The sequence below is a fragment of the Halichoeres trimaculatus genome, unplaced genomic scaffold (genome assembly GCF_033239565.1).
Source record: "Halichoeres trimaculatus isolate MK-OKI-2021-1 unplaced genomic scaffold, fHalTri1.1 fHalTri1_scaffold_2, whole genome shotgun sequence".
Taxonomy (NCBI): domain Eukaryota; kingdom Metazoa; phylum Chordata; class Actinopteri; order Labriformes; family Labridae; genus Halichoeres; species Halichoeres trimaculatus.
Window position 1 is genome coordinate 22,945,951 of NW_027437180.1, and position 15,877 is coordinate 22,961,827.

The 15,877-nt window shown below is 39.4% G+C and overlaps 1 protein-coding gene across 3 annotated transcripts in view; it reads right to left on the reverse strand.

The window, feature by feature from the left end:
- LOC141804869 (caskin-1-like) overlaps positions 1-15,877 on the reverse strand; it is a 44,680-nt gene that overhangs the window by 9,748 nt on the left and 19,055 nt on the right. For all 3 annotated transcript variants that reach the window (XM_074689537.1, XM_074689530.1, XM_074689521.1), the window contains exons 5-14: positions 15,596-15,691; positions 14,910-15,031; positions 14,522-14,630; positions 12,750-12,858; positions 12,526-12,620; positions 11,201-11,315; positions 6,847-6,945; positions 6,562-6,746; positions 5,322-5,403; positions 2,930-2,997 (exon numbers count right to left, since the gene is read on the reverse strand). In XM_074689537.1, coding sequence (XP_074545638.1) covers positions 2,930-2,997; positions 5,322-5,403; positions 6,562-6,746; positions 6,847-6,945; positions 11,201-11,315; positions 12,526-12,620; positions 12,750-12,858; positions 14,522-14,630; positions 14,910-15,031; positions 15,596-15,691 — 1,080 coding nt within the window. The remainder of the gene's footprint in view (positions 1-2,929; positions 2,998-5,321; positions 5,404-6,561; positions 6,747-6,846; positions 6,946-11,200; positions 11,316-12,525; positions 12,621-12,749; positions 12,859-14,521; positions 14,631-14,909; positions 15,032-15,595; positions 15,692-15,877) is intronic.

Consider the following 15,877-nt stretch of genomic DNA (forward strand, 5'->3'; position numbering starts at 1 on the left):
TGCATGCTGACGGCACAGATTCTAAGAACTATTCTGACAATTTGTTCACTTGCAAAAACAGAACCATGTCCACTAAAGTGCAGTAAAAACTCTGTAATAATAGTTGATGGGTATATAAAGAATACACATTAGTACCAAACACTGCTTGTGATCCTGAGGCAATGTTTTTGCAATGCAGTGTGGATTTTTTCTTAACAGAATTTCAAACAGTCCCCCTTTAAACCAATGCCTCTTCACAACTTACTGAATTTCAGTGCATGCGTTTGGGTTAAGTTCCTCAAAAAAGCCAAGTAGATTTGTACAGTGGCTATGTGTGAAACTCTGCTTGTAAAGTTTAGCCGTAAGAAGAAAGTTAGCTGGCAGGAGCCTTTTGTTTTTTTTCTTTTTACATTATGTTTAGTACTTGTGGCTGGTACTGCATCCTGATTAGCAAAAGGATGTATGTTACCTGTATTGTTTTGGACAGACATACTACTGCTGTCTTCATCCCAGAGAAACAATAAGGAATCAACCAAAGAGGTGACTATTTATAAAAGTTCCTCACGGTTCCTTTCAAAATATGTGACAGGGAGTAAGAATTTACTGAGTTATGAAAAAGATGGGAAAAAAAGTCTGATTCAAACTTAAATATTGACTACTATTGCAGATACAGTATATCTGGTAATGTTTAGGACCTCTGTTGTTAAAGCTTCTAGTGCATGAAGTGCATGATTGTGGCCAATGGAATACAATTTATAGTGTTTAAAAAACGAATACATTGTTTTAGAAAAATTGCAAAGGCAAGTTGTTTATTCCAAATGAAACTTACTGGTTAGGGCCCGGGTTGGGCTGGTGCAATGCATTCACTGTGAGTGTATTGCTGTTGCTAATGGAACCAAAAAATGCGTATAATTTGCCCCCGCTATCTGGCAGCCCTGTGCAGTTTGCTCCAGTTTTACACCCGACTGTGAATGAGATGAGCTGCCACAACTTCACACACACATCTGCGCCATGTGGTACTCTGACTACACTTCTATCCACAGACAGTATATGATGAGCTAGCTGGAGAGGGGGAGTCATTAACTTCTCGTCTATTTATGATTTATGTGACACAAACTCCACAATTACTAACCAGATTACTTCCCAGATTAAGTCAGCCAAAGCAGATCCTTTTATTTTTATTTTTTTAAACTGTTGTTTTAATCACCAAAATGTTGAGTGTAACATTACCTATAAAATCATGATGCAGTCACAGCTCTGAGCAGAACATAAATATCACATTAAGCTACTCGCTCTACAGGGTGATTTACTGAGCATTTGCCTGTGCTTCGTGAACTGAACAAGGCCTTTTTTGGCACAACTGCACAGGTTGAGCAGGCTTTAAAAATTGCATCCTTTGGTGAATCAGGTCCGAGGAGCAAAAAGACTGTAAGAAATTAGCAAAATTTCTGTTGTTTTTGTAATTTGGAGACTTTTGTCACCACTAAGAAAATTAATTCACCAGTAATGTATCTAATGACAGTAGGAGCCTGAGCAAAGGTGGAAAATTCACGGATAACGGATACTGTAACCGATATAATTATTTTTTTTTTTTTTAATGTATTACATTAAAAAAAAAATCTCATATCGGTGCACATCACAGTAAAACGAGCTGATACAGTATGTCCTGAATAGGCCTCAATCAGCCCAACTATTATGGACAATCCATAAATTGTGTGTGTTCTGCTTATAAAGCATGCAAAAGGAAACTTAGGGCCAATCCCAGTTGCTCCTTAGCCCTTGGTTTTGCACATGCATACCTAGTGAAGTGGTGTTCTAATTCTCCATAAGGGGAAGGGGAAAGGCTACACAGCTCTTAAAACTAAGACAAACCGGGGCCTCACTTGAAACTAAGGTGGATGACAAATTCTCCATGATATCAATATTTTTTTCTTCTATCAGATATCCAATCCTTTGCTACGGCATGTAAATATTAGCCATGTTTTGAACTGTTGGCTGTATTTTGAAATTGCTTATTGTAATGATCTACCTAACGCTGCCATAGCGACAGCTACAGCTAAAGCTACATAATATAGCTTCTGATTACTGTCACACTTTTATAGCTTTTCATAGCTTAGCTGTCTCATTGCTCATACAGTACATCATACAGTCCATTTGCTGTGAATTTGTTACCCTCATCTGACATCGGCTTTGTAAAAATGTGTTCAGTTTGGACATGAATAAACAGTCCCTCTTCGTACTACACAGCCAATTAGGGGTGATGGCATAGCAAGAATCGAGTGGCATCTAGTTTCTAAGAAATGTGTTTTCACCCCTTAAGGGGGAAAGGGTAGATGAAGAGGTAAGACGAAAAGTAAGGGAAAGAGCGAAAATTGGGATTGGCCCTTAAGTTACCAGTAAGGCTTAATACCACAAATATAACCATTAACATGTCTGCACATAGATTTCTATATGAATTCAGAGTCAAAGAATGAAAAGGAGATCAACCAATCACAGAACACTTCAGAACTCTTCACTGTCTCCTGGCAACTGGTAAATACTATAAAATAAATAGTCTGCTTGATTCTAGAACACAAGCAGAGAATTTAACCCTCAGCTTCACAGAACACACACACACACTGTTGGCAGGTTCTAGAGCAGAGCAGCATGTGGCTTCCTGGTTTCTCAGTTTGGTGTGAGGACAGGGGGCTGGTGGAGGGATAGAAGGCAAGACTGACTCCTCTATGTGTCTGTCACTCTGCCTGTCTTCACGGTGGCACACCTGCATGCCCATCCTCAGTGTGTCATCTGTTCAGGTGCAACACAACCATGCCTGCTCACACCTCATTGGGTCCAATGAACCCACACTTGTAGATGTTTTTCTCTCACACCAAAACACTGGTTGAGATGAAGCAGGTGTAATAGAAAGAGAAAGCCACAGAGTGAACCAATCTGCCATCCAAAAACTCACTTTCCCATCATCTTCCTCTGCTTTCCGATCAAATGACCGCTGTTCATGAACTGTGCAGCTGGAGGAGCCTTCAGGTTAAGGTGAAAAGCGGAGACAAGAAGAGAGAAAAGAGGGAAAAGAAATGAAGTACATCTCATACAGCTGCAAAATATAATTCAGTCATTTCACTCTTTTCTATGTTGTTAATTCAATCTAAGAGAGGATTCATACACACCCATTCACAGCAAACAATGATGACACTAAAGAGCACTCAAGACACTGAAGATACTGATTTCTACCTAATCAAACAGACGCTGATAAATGGCAATCGACTTCCTGATTCGTGAGATATCAGTGAGTGGACAGAAGACATCAACAAGTAGACAAAATTTCAGGTGGTAGGATGTTTTTGATGGAGAAAGGCAGGCAGGCTGAAATGAGGGTTTTCAAATGAACCAGCCTGAGATAAGTGAAATATTTTATGAGAGTAGTCTGAAACCAGACACCACTTATCTAAAATAAGAATTCTAAAAAGTACAGCTGCCTGTTCCAGATGAAGCTCAGAATAACCAAAATGACGGAGAATCTTCACAGAGCCTCTGAGTTTGCCTTAAATCAAAAACCTTACTGAGCAAAAGTTAGGCAGGCAAGACCACCATGTGTGAGACCTGCGTCCCAATAAACAAGCTTGAAACTATATTCCAACAGTGACCTGCATTTACAAATCAGGGTAATGAACAGCTTGTGTTTTGGGCTTGCCAGCCAGCATAGTTAAGTGTTTGATGCTGAAGTTGTGGTGTCATCAAAAATTCTGGGCAGTGTTATTAGCTTCTGCGTCTTACAGTTCATTAATACTTGGAACAGAGGTTAGGGCATGTAATCATTTATTTGTTGTAATGAGCATAAAGAAACTACATCACTTCCTTCTCTGTGGTAAATAGAAGAAGTAATTGCATTCAGTGATCAGCCCAAACCGTTTCAGCTATTTCTGGATAGTAATCTAAGCCATGAACCGCCTGTTATGAACTCTAACTCATCCGACAGGTCTGTTTCGGAAAATATTTAGGATATAAATAGAGAAATAAATATTAAGGCAACCTCTGTCCTTCACTGTTGTTTCTATAAGCTGTGTGGAGTGAGAAGCCGCAGATATACACAGTAAATGTTTTGATATTATATTCAACGCTCTCTGCGATCCTTCCTATCTGTGGGAACAGCTTTTCTGCTTTGCCAGATTTTGTGTTGGTGTTTTAGCACTTAACTTCCCACGTAGCACCTAAACCAGTAGAGGCTCAAGTATGCTAATACGTCTGATTATATTCAGAGTGAGATAAGCAAATGGAGCTCAACAACACTGTCCAATTAAGTGTAGTAATTATGCAAACTGGGAAATGAAGGAAAAATGCCTCTGAAGTTTTTGGACTGGCCAGACAAATCTACTGTTAGATCAGTGTGAAAGCATTCATGTCATGGCTTTTCCTTCCTTAGGAAGTGTTTATGGTCGTATAACCCTAAAATGATGCTGATTCTGTAGTTGGAATACTTTGACAGTTTTGTAGATATTGTAAAGAAAAAGCGCAGTCTCTGCAAAGGTTTTCTTTTCTTCTGCTTGATAAAGCTGAGAAGTTATGAAGGAGGCAGATTAAGTTTCAGTTTTAGTCTATGATCACACCAGCAAGACCGATGGTTGGTTAATGGTTCAAATGCAATAAAAAAAAAACTTTGGATTTTAAATTCAACCTGAGAAATGCTTCAACTTAGCATTGATGATTTAGAAAATCTGTCAATTTTAAGAAAATTTACTGGAGTTAACTATGTTCTATATATTTCATCAGGCCTAAAACATGCAAATTCCTGTCACTATAAAACCTTTGATTAGCTTTTATAATTGCAGAATTAGTAAAAATGTTTCATTAAGGATGTAGGCGGTAATTGCAGCTTGTGTCTGATGTGAACAGACAGGTGGTGTTTAGAGGGCAAGATTTAGTTAAAGTGAAATGAAGAAAAAATAATTCATAAAATCAATGATCCAAAGACGCCGAAAGACACTTGTTTTGCTGGTGAACATGTCCTTAATCTTTTTTAATTGTTATAACTTCACTACTGGCAGGCTGGCTTTATTAAAAGCCTCACTGACTCACTGCTGAGGACAAACTGCAGCTTCCTTTAAAATCACTGCTGTGTTTGATCACTGAACAGACGGCAGCAGCAAAGCAGACGTTCGGCTTGAATAGAAAATGACACAATATTTCACTTCAAGTGGAGCTGAAGATATTGCTTGGTTGCTGTTGCTGTATGTGTGTGTGTGTGTGTGTGTGTGTGTGTGTGTGTGTGTGTGTGTGTGTGTGTGTGTGTGTGTGTGTGTGTGTGTGTGTGTGTGTGTGTGTGTGTGTGTGTGTGCGCGCGCACTTACTCGCTGACTGCTCAACAGACTGAGACTGCTCCAAAAGATGCTCCTTGGCTTTTACCGACTGAGACAGCACAGTGGCCAGGAGCTAAAACACAAACACACACACACATGAGTAGGCTCTCTCTCTCTCTCTCTCTCTCACACACACACACACACACACACACACACACACACACACACACACACACATTTACTCAAGCATAATCATTCAAATCTCAGAGGTGTCCTGTGACTCAGCTCAGTGGACTAAGTGAGCATTAAACAGAATGATTCTGGCTTGTGACCCTCTTCCTCCTGTGACTCCTGCAGTTTACCAGTAATGATTCATCAGACATCCCAGAATAAATAGTGCCAAAAATACATGGTGTCTCTCCAGCGTTACATGGAAATAGTGACCAATTTGGCTAACTTTAATAGGGTATTTCGCAGAAAAATCCAAAAATAGCTGTGACATCTAATGACATAGTTACAGTGTCAGACAGTAAACTTGCAGTGTCATAAAATATATCCATCTTTTAAAATTTTATTCTAAGGTGTCTGTTGACCTGGTTTCTGTTTGCAGTACAGTTGTAGTCAGAGTAGTAGTCAGTGTGTTGTAACTTAGGCAAACTTCAGGCCTGTTAGTTTTAAATACATCATGTGAAAATGAGTTTCATTTTTGGTCTCTGAAGTAAGCCAATGTAAAGTTTCAGTGTGACTAACTATTCAATGTTGAACTGAAACTGATTAACAGGCACTACTCTGGGTGCCTTTTTTTTTGTTTTTGCAAGTATTAATGATACACTGAAATAAAAGTACTTATTGGAAATCACTCCAGGCTGACTACAGCAGGATTACTGAAAAGTTAGCATCAGTTTTCGGAGGCGTGCATCATCTAGCCTCACCAGATGACAACAGAGAATAGTAGAAATGCATTCAAGACAAACCAAATAGCTTATTTAATTAAAAAAAATAGTTAGCAAGAGTATATTGTTATTCAAAGAGAATTGAACTTGTACAATGCTCAACATGTGCTAGAAAGTAAAGCTTTTTGGGGGAAAAAAAACAGTGAAGTTGATATTGCCGATGCAAGAAAAAACTGAGCAGAAAGTTGATCTGTGGTAAATCTTGTGGAGAGGCTCATGTTTGTTTCCTGGAAATGTTTCGCAGTTTCCTGGAAACAACAAATGTTTTTCTGATGTTCAGAAGACCCAGCAGATATGCTTCAACACATGCATACAGGTATAGGTACAGAGTGTCTTACCTTAACTCCCTCAGCTTGTGCATGCAGACCTGGAGCGTTAAGGCCGTGTGTGTTGACTCCTGGTGTGTTCGCTGGAAGTGGACTAGGTGCAGGTGTGGTCAGAACATGAGTGTTTCCAGAGCCCTGCAAGCTGCTTGACGAGCGGACGCTGCCGAGGCTGCCCACACTGCCACTGCGCTCACCACCTGCACACGCAACATTTATATACAAAGAGTGCTACAGCTGTAAACACAACACACACACACACACATTAAAACCTTCCAAAAATATAAACAGGGGATTTACCTGCTAGCGGTTTGCGTAGCACCCAGATATCCTCGCTGGTGCTGCTCTGGTGCCCAAGAGTTGGAGAGCCTTGAGGACTCAGCTCTGCAGTCCGTGAACCTGTCGCACACACACACAGACAAATGCACACAGACACACACAGAAACACACATGTACTTGTTACTGCCGTCATATTTGTTGTTTATTCAGACAGTTTTTACAACCAAAAAGACCAACAGCACTATAGACACATTTTATACAGTGTCAAAAAATCTTTAAAAGTATCTACACTGTATATAGTGTTATAAACATAATTCATGTATGCTTAACAAGAATTACAACACTACACAGCTCATAAATGTGTCTTCGATGAACACCATCAAACACTCAGCCTCACAAAGATTCACTCAGCCTCCTACATTCATTAACATATTAATCCTTTGCTGGTGGCTCCACCCTGTAACTTGGAAAACTCTACAGACCCTTGGACAGGTTTGTTACTTTGTGTTTTTTTTGTCTGCAGACAAGCACTGCTGCTTACACAACTGACCTATGGCTCAGTCCTGCCCTCAAATGCGATGAGCGAATCACTGTATGTATAGCTATTTCCACAACATGGACATTCTCTGCCCAGAAGTCCATTGAAATGCATTGCAGAAAGTCAGTTTTCATTCACTTTTATGCAGTTTTTGTGAGAGTTTAAGTTTAAAAATGGACAAAGATGGGATGTAATTTTTTTAACCTTTCCTAGGCTACACCTCAAATGAGAAAAACGTCTTCTTTGGATAAAGTTGTGCAATAGACCACAGCATCAATAAACCATGATGTCTCCATCTGATTTAATGCAAGTCAGCATTATATTCAAGACATTGTCCCTTCACTGGAAAGGAACACAAAGTTATCTTTAATGTCTCTGACATTAGCTACAGTTAGCCTAATGTTAGCTCCTAATGATGCCACTTTGTGTGTAGGGAGTTCATTGGCCTAATCTGTTTTAGTTTTTTTACTTTGGTGATCATACATCATTTTGAACAATGCTGATCCTCTGTCTTGTTGTCTGGAATGTTGATAACAATCAGATGTAGCTTATCACCGTTGCACTTGGACCTTTAACTGAAGCTTTTATATTGACCCTCTCAACAATAAAATGATTCATATATCCCTCCAATGTGTAGTTTAGGCCCCTTTGGTGACTTTCACATGATATGTGATCTTTCTGTCTCGTAAAAATCTGTGAAATGGCTCTTACTGTGACACCTGCCATAGGGCCTGTCTCTGAATGTTCAATGTTTGTCTGAGTGAGTGAGTGAAGGAGGTGCAGCTTAGCCAAAGGTCAATTACTATACTCAAAACCCCAACTGTAGTCTTCTCACTCAACCCAGTGAGTATACTATGAATAACTTTTCTTTGTAAATGCACCGCAGTAGAATATTTTTGGAAAAAGCTCAGTGTCACCTCCAGAGGGTCTACATGCAGTTTGGAGACGTTCAAGATAGAAACTTGTAGCAGCCATTGAAATGTGTATACATCCAATGGCATGACCAAACAAACAAATAAAATATTCATATAGCGTGTTGATGAATCTACAATGAGGGGTCAAAGATGTAACATGATGCACGCTTTGTTGCTGTCTGTTTATTGTTGCTGCATTATTAGATATCTATGTCAGCATAGTGTCCTCTGCATGCATAGTGCCATTTTAAGCAATTTATTTGCCAATATTTTTACTTTCTGCTTTTGGAAATAAATGAAAAAACGATATTCTCAATATTGTGTGGCGTATAAATCAGAGTGCTCGTATAGAAATTTGGATACAGAAGATGTCTACATGTTGAATAAGAAAATCCAAGGGTCCAAGGCATTAACAAATGTTCATAAAGTATTAAAACTGTTCTCATATATTTTCTATGATGGTTACAGCATGCGAAGTATGTGCCCTTTAAATATGAATGCTTCAGTTAAAGGGTCAGTTCACCCAAACTACAAGAAGGCTTTTTTAAGCACAGCTGCGCTGAATACATACTCAGGGGGGAAATGTGTTTTAAAACTTAAAGTGACCCCATTGCTGAATCTTTTTTAACAACGTGTCCTGCCCTATCTCCAGTTTCAAGGAAGGAACCTTTTCATTCCTGAAAGTCTTTTCTGTTTGTGTTGCCCCTTGTGGACAAAGCTGGACATCTTTCAGCATCTTCCATCTTTTCTGATTTTGTTCTTTGTGTTTATGTGTTTCAATACTTATCTTTATTGTTTGAACAGTGACATGGTCTCATTCACTGTAAATACTGCAGTAGGAGAAGATTAAAGGGCATATGTTTAAAAAACCTAATCACAGTGACTTTAAGTCATGGCTTTGTCCTCCCCTTTCTCATACCTCTTATTGTGTGTTTTCTGAACTCTAAACTTGAACTTGTCACTTGGCTGTTTAATGAGACGCCATGCTGTAATATACTAATCTTTTTTAGACTGTTTATGCCTGTGATCTTGGAAATAACTCTCTTACAGTCACTGACTTGCTGTAATGGACAAAAACAAAGTCTCTGCAGTCAATAGATTAATCTTCAGACATGTTTAAGGACGTTAAGAGTGTCATCAGTTAGTTTTTATGATGTTCACTCTTGTCTTTTGACTCCTTTGTACTTGATGTTTTAAATAAAAGGTGGGGTCTATGTCTAAATTTGGATTCATTACCTAAGAGGTTTGACATACTTTGTTACGATGGTTGTAATAGCTAAGGAGATAATATTTTGACCAACATCTTGTTTTTTTCCGTCTCTCTAAAGGTACAGTGTGTAGAAATAGGAATATTAAACGCCAAGCAGTCAGATTGTAAACTGAAATGTTCATCCTTTTTATTGGTGAAGTGATGGTGGCTTTAAGGACAAGAGGCTTTTGTGACCAGAAGCATCTATCAATGCAAACTCTTTTGCTTCCTCTCTTTTAGTTTTCTAACCAGCAAATTTTGGCCAAACTGGCATGCACGCTGTTCAACAAATGCATATGACCATTACCAGTTTGTCTGTTCTGTTTTTCTGCAAGAAAAATATGGGTGCCAGATGGCAGACTCTGTGGAAGGGACCTGCTCCTGCGGTAGATTTAAAAGGCTCATTCAATGTTAACGAAAACAAAAAGCTTCTTATGTTCAGTTAATTACATTTCAACCAAGTTTTTTTTCTAGTTAGTGTCACAAGAAACTTCACACTGCACCTTTAAAGACAAATATCTGAGATGCGAGACATTGAAAGTGTATGAAAGGAGGTCTTTTGTTTATCAGTATCTTCTATACATTTATCCTGGTAAGATGTGACTGAGAATAGTTTTGAATCAAATAAAATGGCAGTATATACTAATTAGTGTAGCCAGGCACCAGCTTGAAATGACGTTTAAGGGTGAACTGATCCTTTTTTTAACCGTAGAAACATTAACACACACACACACACCCATGTAGCTGCGGTGAAGGACAGAGTGAGGCAGATAATAGTCCTTATGTGTTGTAGTCAAACAGAGTGGAAAGGATTCTTATCTGTGATTCAAAGTGATTCTACAGTATGTACCTGTCTGACTCTGCTGCTCCTGAGAAGTGGAGAGAGGAGGAGGAGGAGGAGGAGGAGGAGTGGACAGAGGGGGAGTAGACAGAGAAGGAGGAGAGATGGGAAGAGGAACGTACCCAAATGAGGAGAACCGAGGGAGAGACTGTGTGTTTGGATGGGAGGGAGAAGGGGGAGGCAGATGCAGGGGGAGGACTTTGGAGGGGGGGTATGAGTGTCCGTTGGCCGAGGCAATGGGGCAGGGGTTGGGCCTGCGGAGGAGGAGGGTGTGGCACTGCAGGGAGGGGGAGTGGCCTGGTCACAAGCCAGGAGGAGGAGGGAGGTGCAAAACAACAACAACACAACAACAACAACTGATCAGTCAACTTGAAACAAAACAAATCTAATCATGAACGAAATAATAGTTGATTAAAACCAAAATGTGAGAAAAGAAAAACATCCACACATTCACAGGGAAATACTTCTGTAACTCAAAAAATTAATATTACTACAGGAACAGAGCAAACAATATGAACACAAGCATCACAAGCTAGCAGAGCAGGCGGGTTAAAGGGTTTATAGGTCACGGAGGGAGCAGAAAAATTGAGGAAGGGAGGAGGGTCAGTAGGGGGCAGTGTTTAATCTATAAAGATGATTGACAGGTGGAGAGAAATGGATGGACTACCTTAAGATGCCAATGATGCTGCAGCTAGCTACAACTAATGGTAAGCTATAGCTACAGAACAGCTGCTGAACTCACACACACGCGGTGCACACATACCCTCCCTGAGAACACACACCCACACACAAACACACACACACACACACACAGCTGTGATGCGGGTGGTCACCTGCCCTCTTGATGACTTCCACCATGTTGGAGGGGAAGTAACCAACACGGTCATTTCCTGTGCGGTTGTCGTGAATACAACCTTTCCATCGGCCATCAGAGTGCTGCTCTAAAACCTGTCAGCCAATATACACAAGCACACACACATAGTTCACAAAAATAAGATCAAAGCATGTTTACACTCACAAGGTTTCTTTGTGATTTCACTCCAAACTCAAAAGAGCTAGATTAGTGGCTTGCAAAGGTGGGTTGCAGCCAGACATAGGAAAAAAAAGGAAAGTCTTAAGCTAAAATTATCCTACCCCCAAAAGATTTGTGTTTCAGCTCCCACATCATATTATTATCTGCTAAAGGCTGATAAGGTCCCACATTTTTTACACAGAACACTCATCATGCAACAATCCAGCTGGGTCTGCAGGTCATTCAGGACTGTGGAAATGATTCTCTGGATGGCTGAAATAGTGCTGTAGCGCTCTTCATTTAAGATAAAAAAAAAAGCAGACAACCCCTCCCACCCACGCAAACAAACATTAATGTAAAACACTTTCCAAAAAATTTTACGGGTCTGGACATGCCAATGTTCTGTTTATTACAAAGTCTGAGTAGCAGTAATGAAGTTTGGAGGTTGATGGTAGTTAGGTAAAATAAGAGAGTTGAGCTAATTCAACTTCCTGTATAAAACTTAAGGCATACAAGCTGATACTAAGCAGAGAAGGCAATTTTTACACTTAATGTGTCTTTAAAAATAACTGCTTCTTACATCATACAGCAACATGGAAAATCTGTGAGATTACATGTGAAGTGCAAAAACAGATTTGAAAATTTTCTGCTCGAGCCAACATAGCTGATGTTAACATGGTAAGCAGTTTTGGTTGTCTAAAATATTTTTCCTGTTAGCATTTTTATTAAATAACAATTTGGTTGAATAAAGTTAAGAAACTGAATTGTAAAAATGTATGTCTTTGCACCAAAAGTTACACCTAGTGGTGAGCTGACTGGTGAAGATATTTATTCACAATTTATTATGAACCAGATCTTATAGCGCAATCCACTTAAATAAAGTGATTCATCAACATAAATTACCTTCAAGCTAATACCTTGTGATATCTTAATCAGCCTAGTGAGACCTTATTAACAGCAAATGCGGCTGTATTTAAAAATTTACACAAAGGTTTTTAGTAGAGTTCAAATGGCTCTATTTAAGGTTATAACTACCTAGACAGATTTTTTTCTCTTAAGGCTGATAGACAGACAGTAGATCAAAGTGTAGTAGTCATAGTACAGGCTCTGAAACTTGTAGTAATATGTGAGAACTGGATTTATTACCGTGATTATGTCTCCAGCTTTGATGTTGAGGCTTGTGAGGTCGTAGTTGTTGCAATAATCCTTCAGCGCACGCACCTGCATCGCAGCTGAAGCATCTACAAAGACAAGAGTTTGTAGTGTAAGCGAAAAGCGGGGTCGAGTTGAGTCAAGTAGGGAACAAGTGCACAGCAGTGATTTTCAGGTACTCGACAATGTGACTACATCAAAGGTGTGTTTGCACTCACCTCTCAGCAGTTGTTTGATCTCACGGCTGGCCTGTGTGGTGGTGAATTGGTTAACAATGTCCAGGGCAGTTTGGCTCAGAGTGTTTCTCACTCCTGCGCTGATACCACTCTGGGGGGAAAGTGGAGAGTAAAAAAGTGATTGGAGCTGCAGCATGACATTGTGCCAGATAGCGTACATAACAGAGATAAACTGTGCATTTGGTGTCAGTCTGCCTCAGTGTTGACTACATGTGTGCAAGTTATATTTGTTGTGAGTGTGCTACTACAGCAATGACATCAAAGTAGAGCACAAAGTAGTGGAAGAAGTTCGCAGATCCTTCACAGAAGTAAATGTCTTAGTCTAAGTTCTGCATTTAATGTATGATGTGTGTGTTATCAGCCAAGTGCCCCTGTTAGTCTTTAAAAATTACACAAGATGTTATTAATTATAAACCTACTAGTGTCGCTCTGGTTCAAATAGATCAGGGGTGGCCAATCAATCAGAGACCAAGAGCCACAAAAATTACTGTTGTACTACAAAGTGTCACAAAAAAACATGGTCTTGCAAATGCACTTCCTCTCACACATAAACGAAATGACATAAAATGAAAATCAATCAATTTCCAATTTTCAGAGCAAGATTTATTGCGTTTGTGAGTGCGGTCAAATTTGTACTTGAAGCCCTGACAGAGACAAATTTCTGTTTTACCGCAGAACAGACAAAGTTCTATCTATCTATCTATCTATCTATCTATCTATCTATCTATCTATCTATCTATCTATCTATCTATCTATCTATCTATCTATCTATCTATCTATCTATCTATCTATCTATCTATCTATCTATCTATCTATCTATCTATCTATCTATCTATCTATCTATCTATCCATCCACGGGCACATGAACGATTGAGAGGAGCACATGTACGGAAAAGAAACTGAAACTTAAGTATCAATCTCATCACCCAAGTATTGATCAATACTGATCCCAAAGTTTGCAACAATTTATCAGTTTTATGAGTGGATCCAAGAGCCGCACACCGAAAAGCAAAGAGCCACATGTAGCTCACGAGCCACAGGTTGGCCACCCCTGAAATAGATGTTTAAGATTACCTTAATTTTCTTGATACAGTTAGATATGTTAACCAAAGTAATTATTGTTTTCTTTAGAAAGGTCACAAGTGTAAAGCTAAAGAGATCTATCAGACCTACATCTATCTCTGAACAACTTAGAAGCAGCTTAGAAAAATATATTTCTTCAGAATTGTTATATTTTTAACCAATTTTAAAAGCAGAAAACTCTAATTTCAAAGTCAGAATTCTGAGAAATGGGGATTTGACTTGAAAAAGAGTGTAAAGAACTGTATTCTGAAATACAATGCACCCAAAGTGCATGAATTGCGCCTGTTGTGCAAAGCAGCATTGAATAAAATCAAGGTGCTTCCACTCTCCTGTAAATATGCTCAGTTACATTCAAAGGGAGAACAACAAAGACCTGTCCAAAAGCCAAATCCCTGTTCATGCCAAGGTGACAGGGTGGAAAAAGAGAAATAAAGCAGAGCTGGTTGGCAATGATTGCATGACAGTAAGGCTGCTATCCAGTCTGCTACGGTTTTATATAACAAGCAGACGTATCCCACAGGCTTCATCACACAGATCGCTGGGAAGAGCGCCAAGTGCTGAGGTGTAAACTTGCTCAGCTGAGGAGAGGGAGCCCGCTTTAACAACAATTGCTTTTGTAAACACATAAGACAGATAGACCGACAGACAGAGAGACGGGCAGATGGTCTTACATCCAGCAGCAGGCGTACTACCTCCGTCTTCCCACAGAGAGCTGCCTGATGTAGCGCAGTGCCTGACTCGGACTGTCTGTTGATGTCAATGCCAGCCTGAATGAGCAACCTGAGGACACAAAACAACATTTATATTCAGCTGTATCAGAACACATATTTGAAAAAGGCAAATGACAAGCAGAGATGAAGGAGACTTCTACTTTGTTAAAACACAAGAAAAACCTAACTTAGTGGAAATGTTTTGAATTACATTAAGAGCGAGCAAAAATCATCCTAATATCTTTTTCAGATCATAATCCTGATCCTGGTAAAAATGAATAAACTGACAAGTTAATCAGACAGGATTAAGAACTGCAAAATTCAGGGTGAAAGGATGAGTATTTCAGACTTTATAACATCAATGTGTCCGTTCTTTGCAGCAAGATGCAGTGGTGATACTCCGTTGGGGTCCGATGGTTTAGGTTCCAGCATGGCTGCACACATGTTACTGCTGAGAAGGAGCTGGACCACCTAAAACACAAACAGAGAGCATTCTACTCTATGATAGAAAGTTACTTTTACATTACAGTAACATTTTCACAGTGCATAAGTTCACATCTTTCTGTTCACAATGTGGCAATGTAGCTAGTTTCTTAAAGCATTGTGAAAAAAAAAACATTAGGGATGTTTCAAATATAAGCCAAATTTGTTTGAGACTTCTGCAAAACTTGATCTGTCGTTGTCACTCACTGCAAATTCAAATCATGGCTCTTTCTTTTCTTTCTTTTTCTTTTCTGGTAGCGAACATTTGACATACCCCAGGGTCTAAATCTAACCACCTCATTGTGTGACTGTTTAAAAAAATCAAACTTTTTTGTTGCTTGTCATCTGAAATGAAAAACGGCCTCATTTTCTTTTCTTCTTGTGTTTTCTCACTTAAAAGCATTTTTTCAATGTTATGAGTATGATAGTGTTACCCTATATGTAGCTAACCCAGTCATGTAGGGGTTAAATTGAATAAGATTTAATTAAACATTAATATGACTTTTCTGTGACTTGCTATTATTCCTGTGGTACTCGATAAGATGTACTCACTCCAACTCGTCCAAATTCACAGGCCAGGTCCAGAGGTGTTTTCCCCGCTGTGTCTGAGATACACGGGTTGGACTGGTGTTGTAGCAACATTTCTGACTGTAACACACACACACACACAAACATTTTGCTGCTGCCTCTGAATTTCATTGCCAGTAACAGTTACAAATCATGCATGCATCATCTGGCACACATAACAGATATACACACACGCACACACATTTACACACACATACCTGTGCGCAGCTACTATTCACACACAATCATCCAAACTGTACACACAAG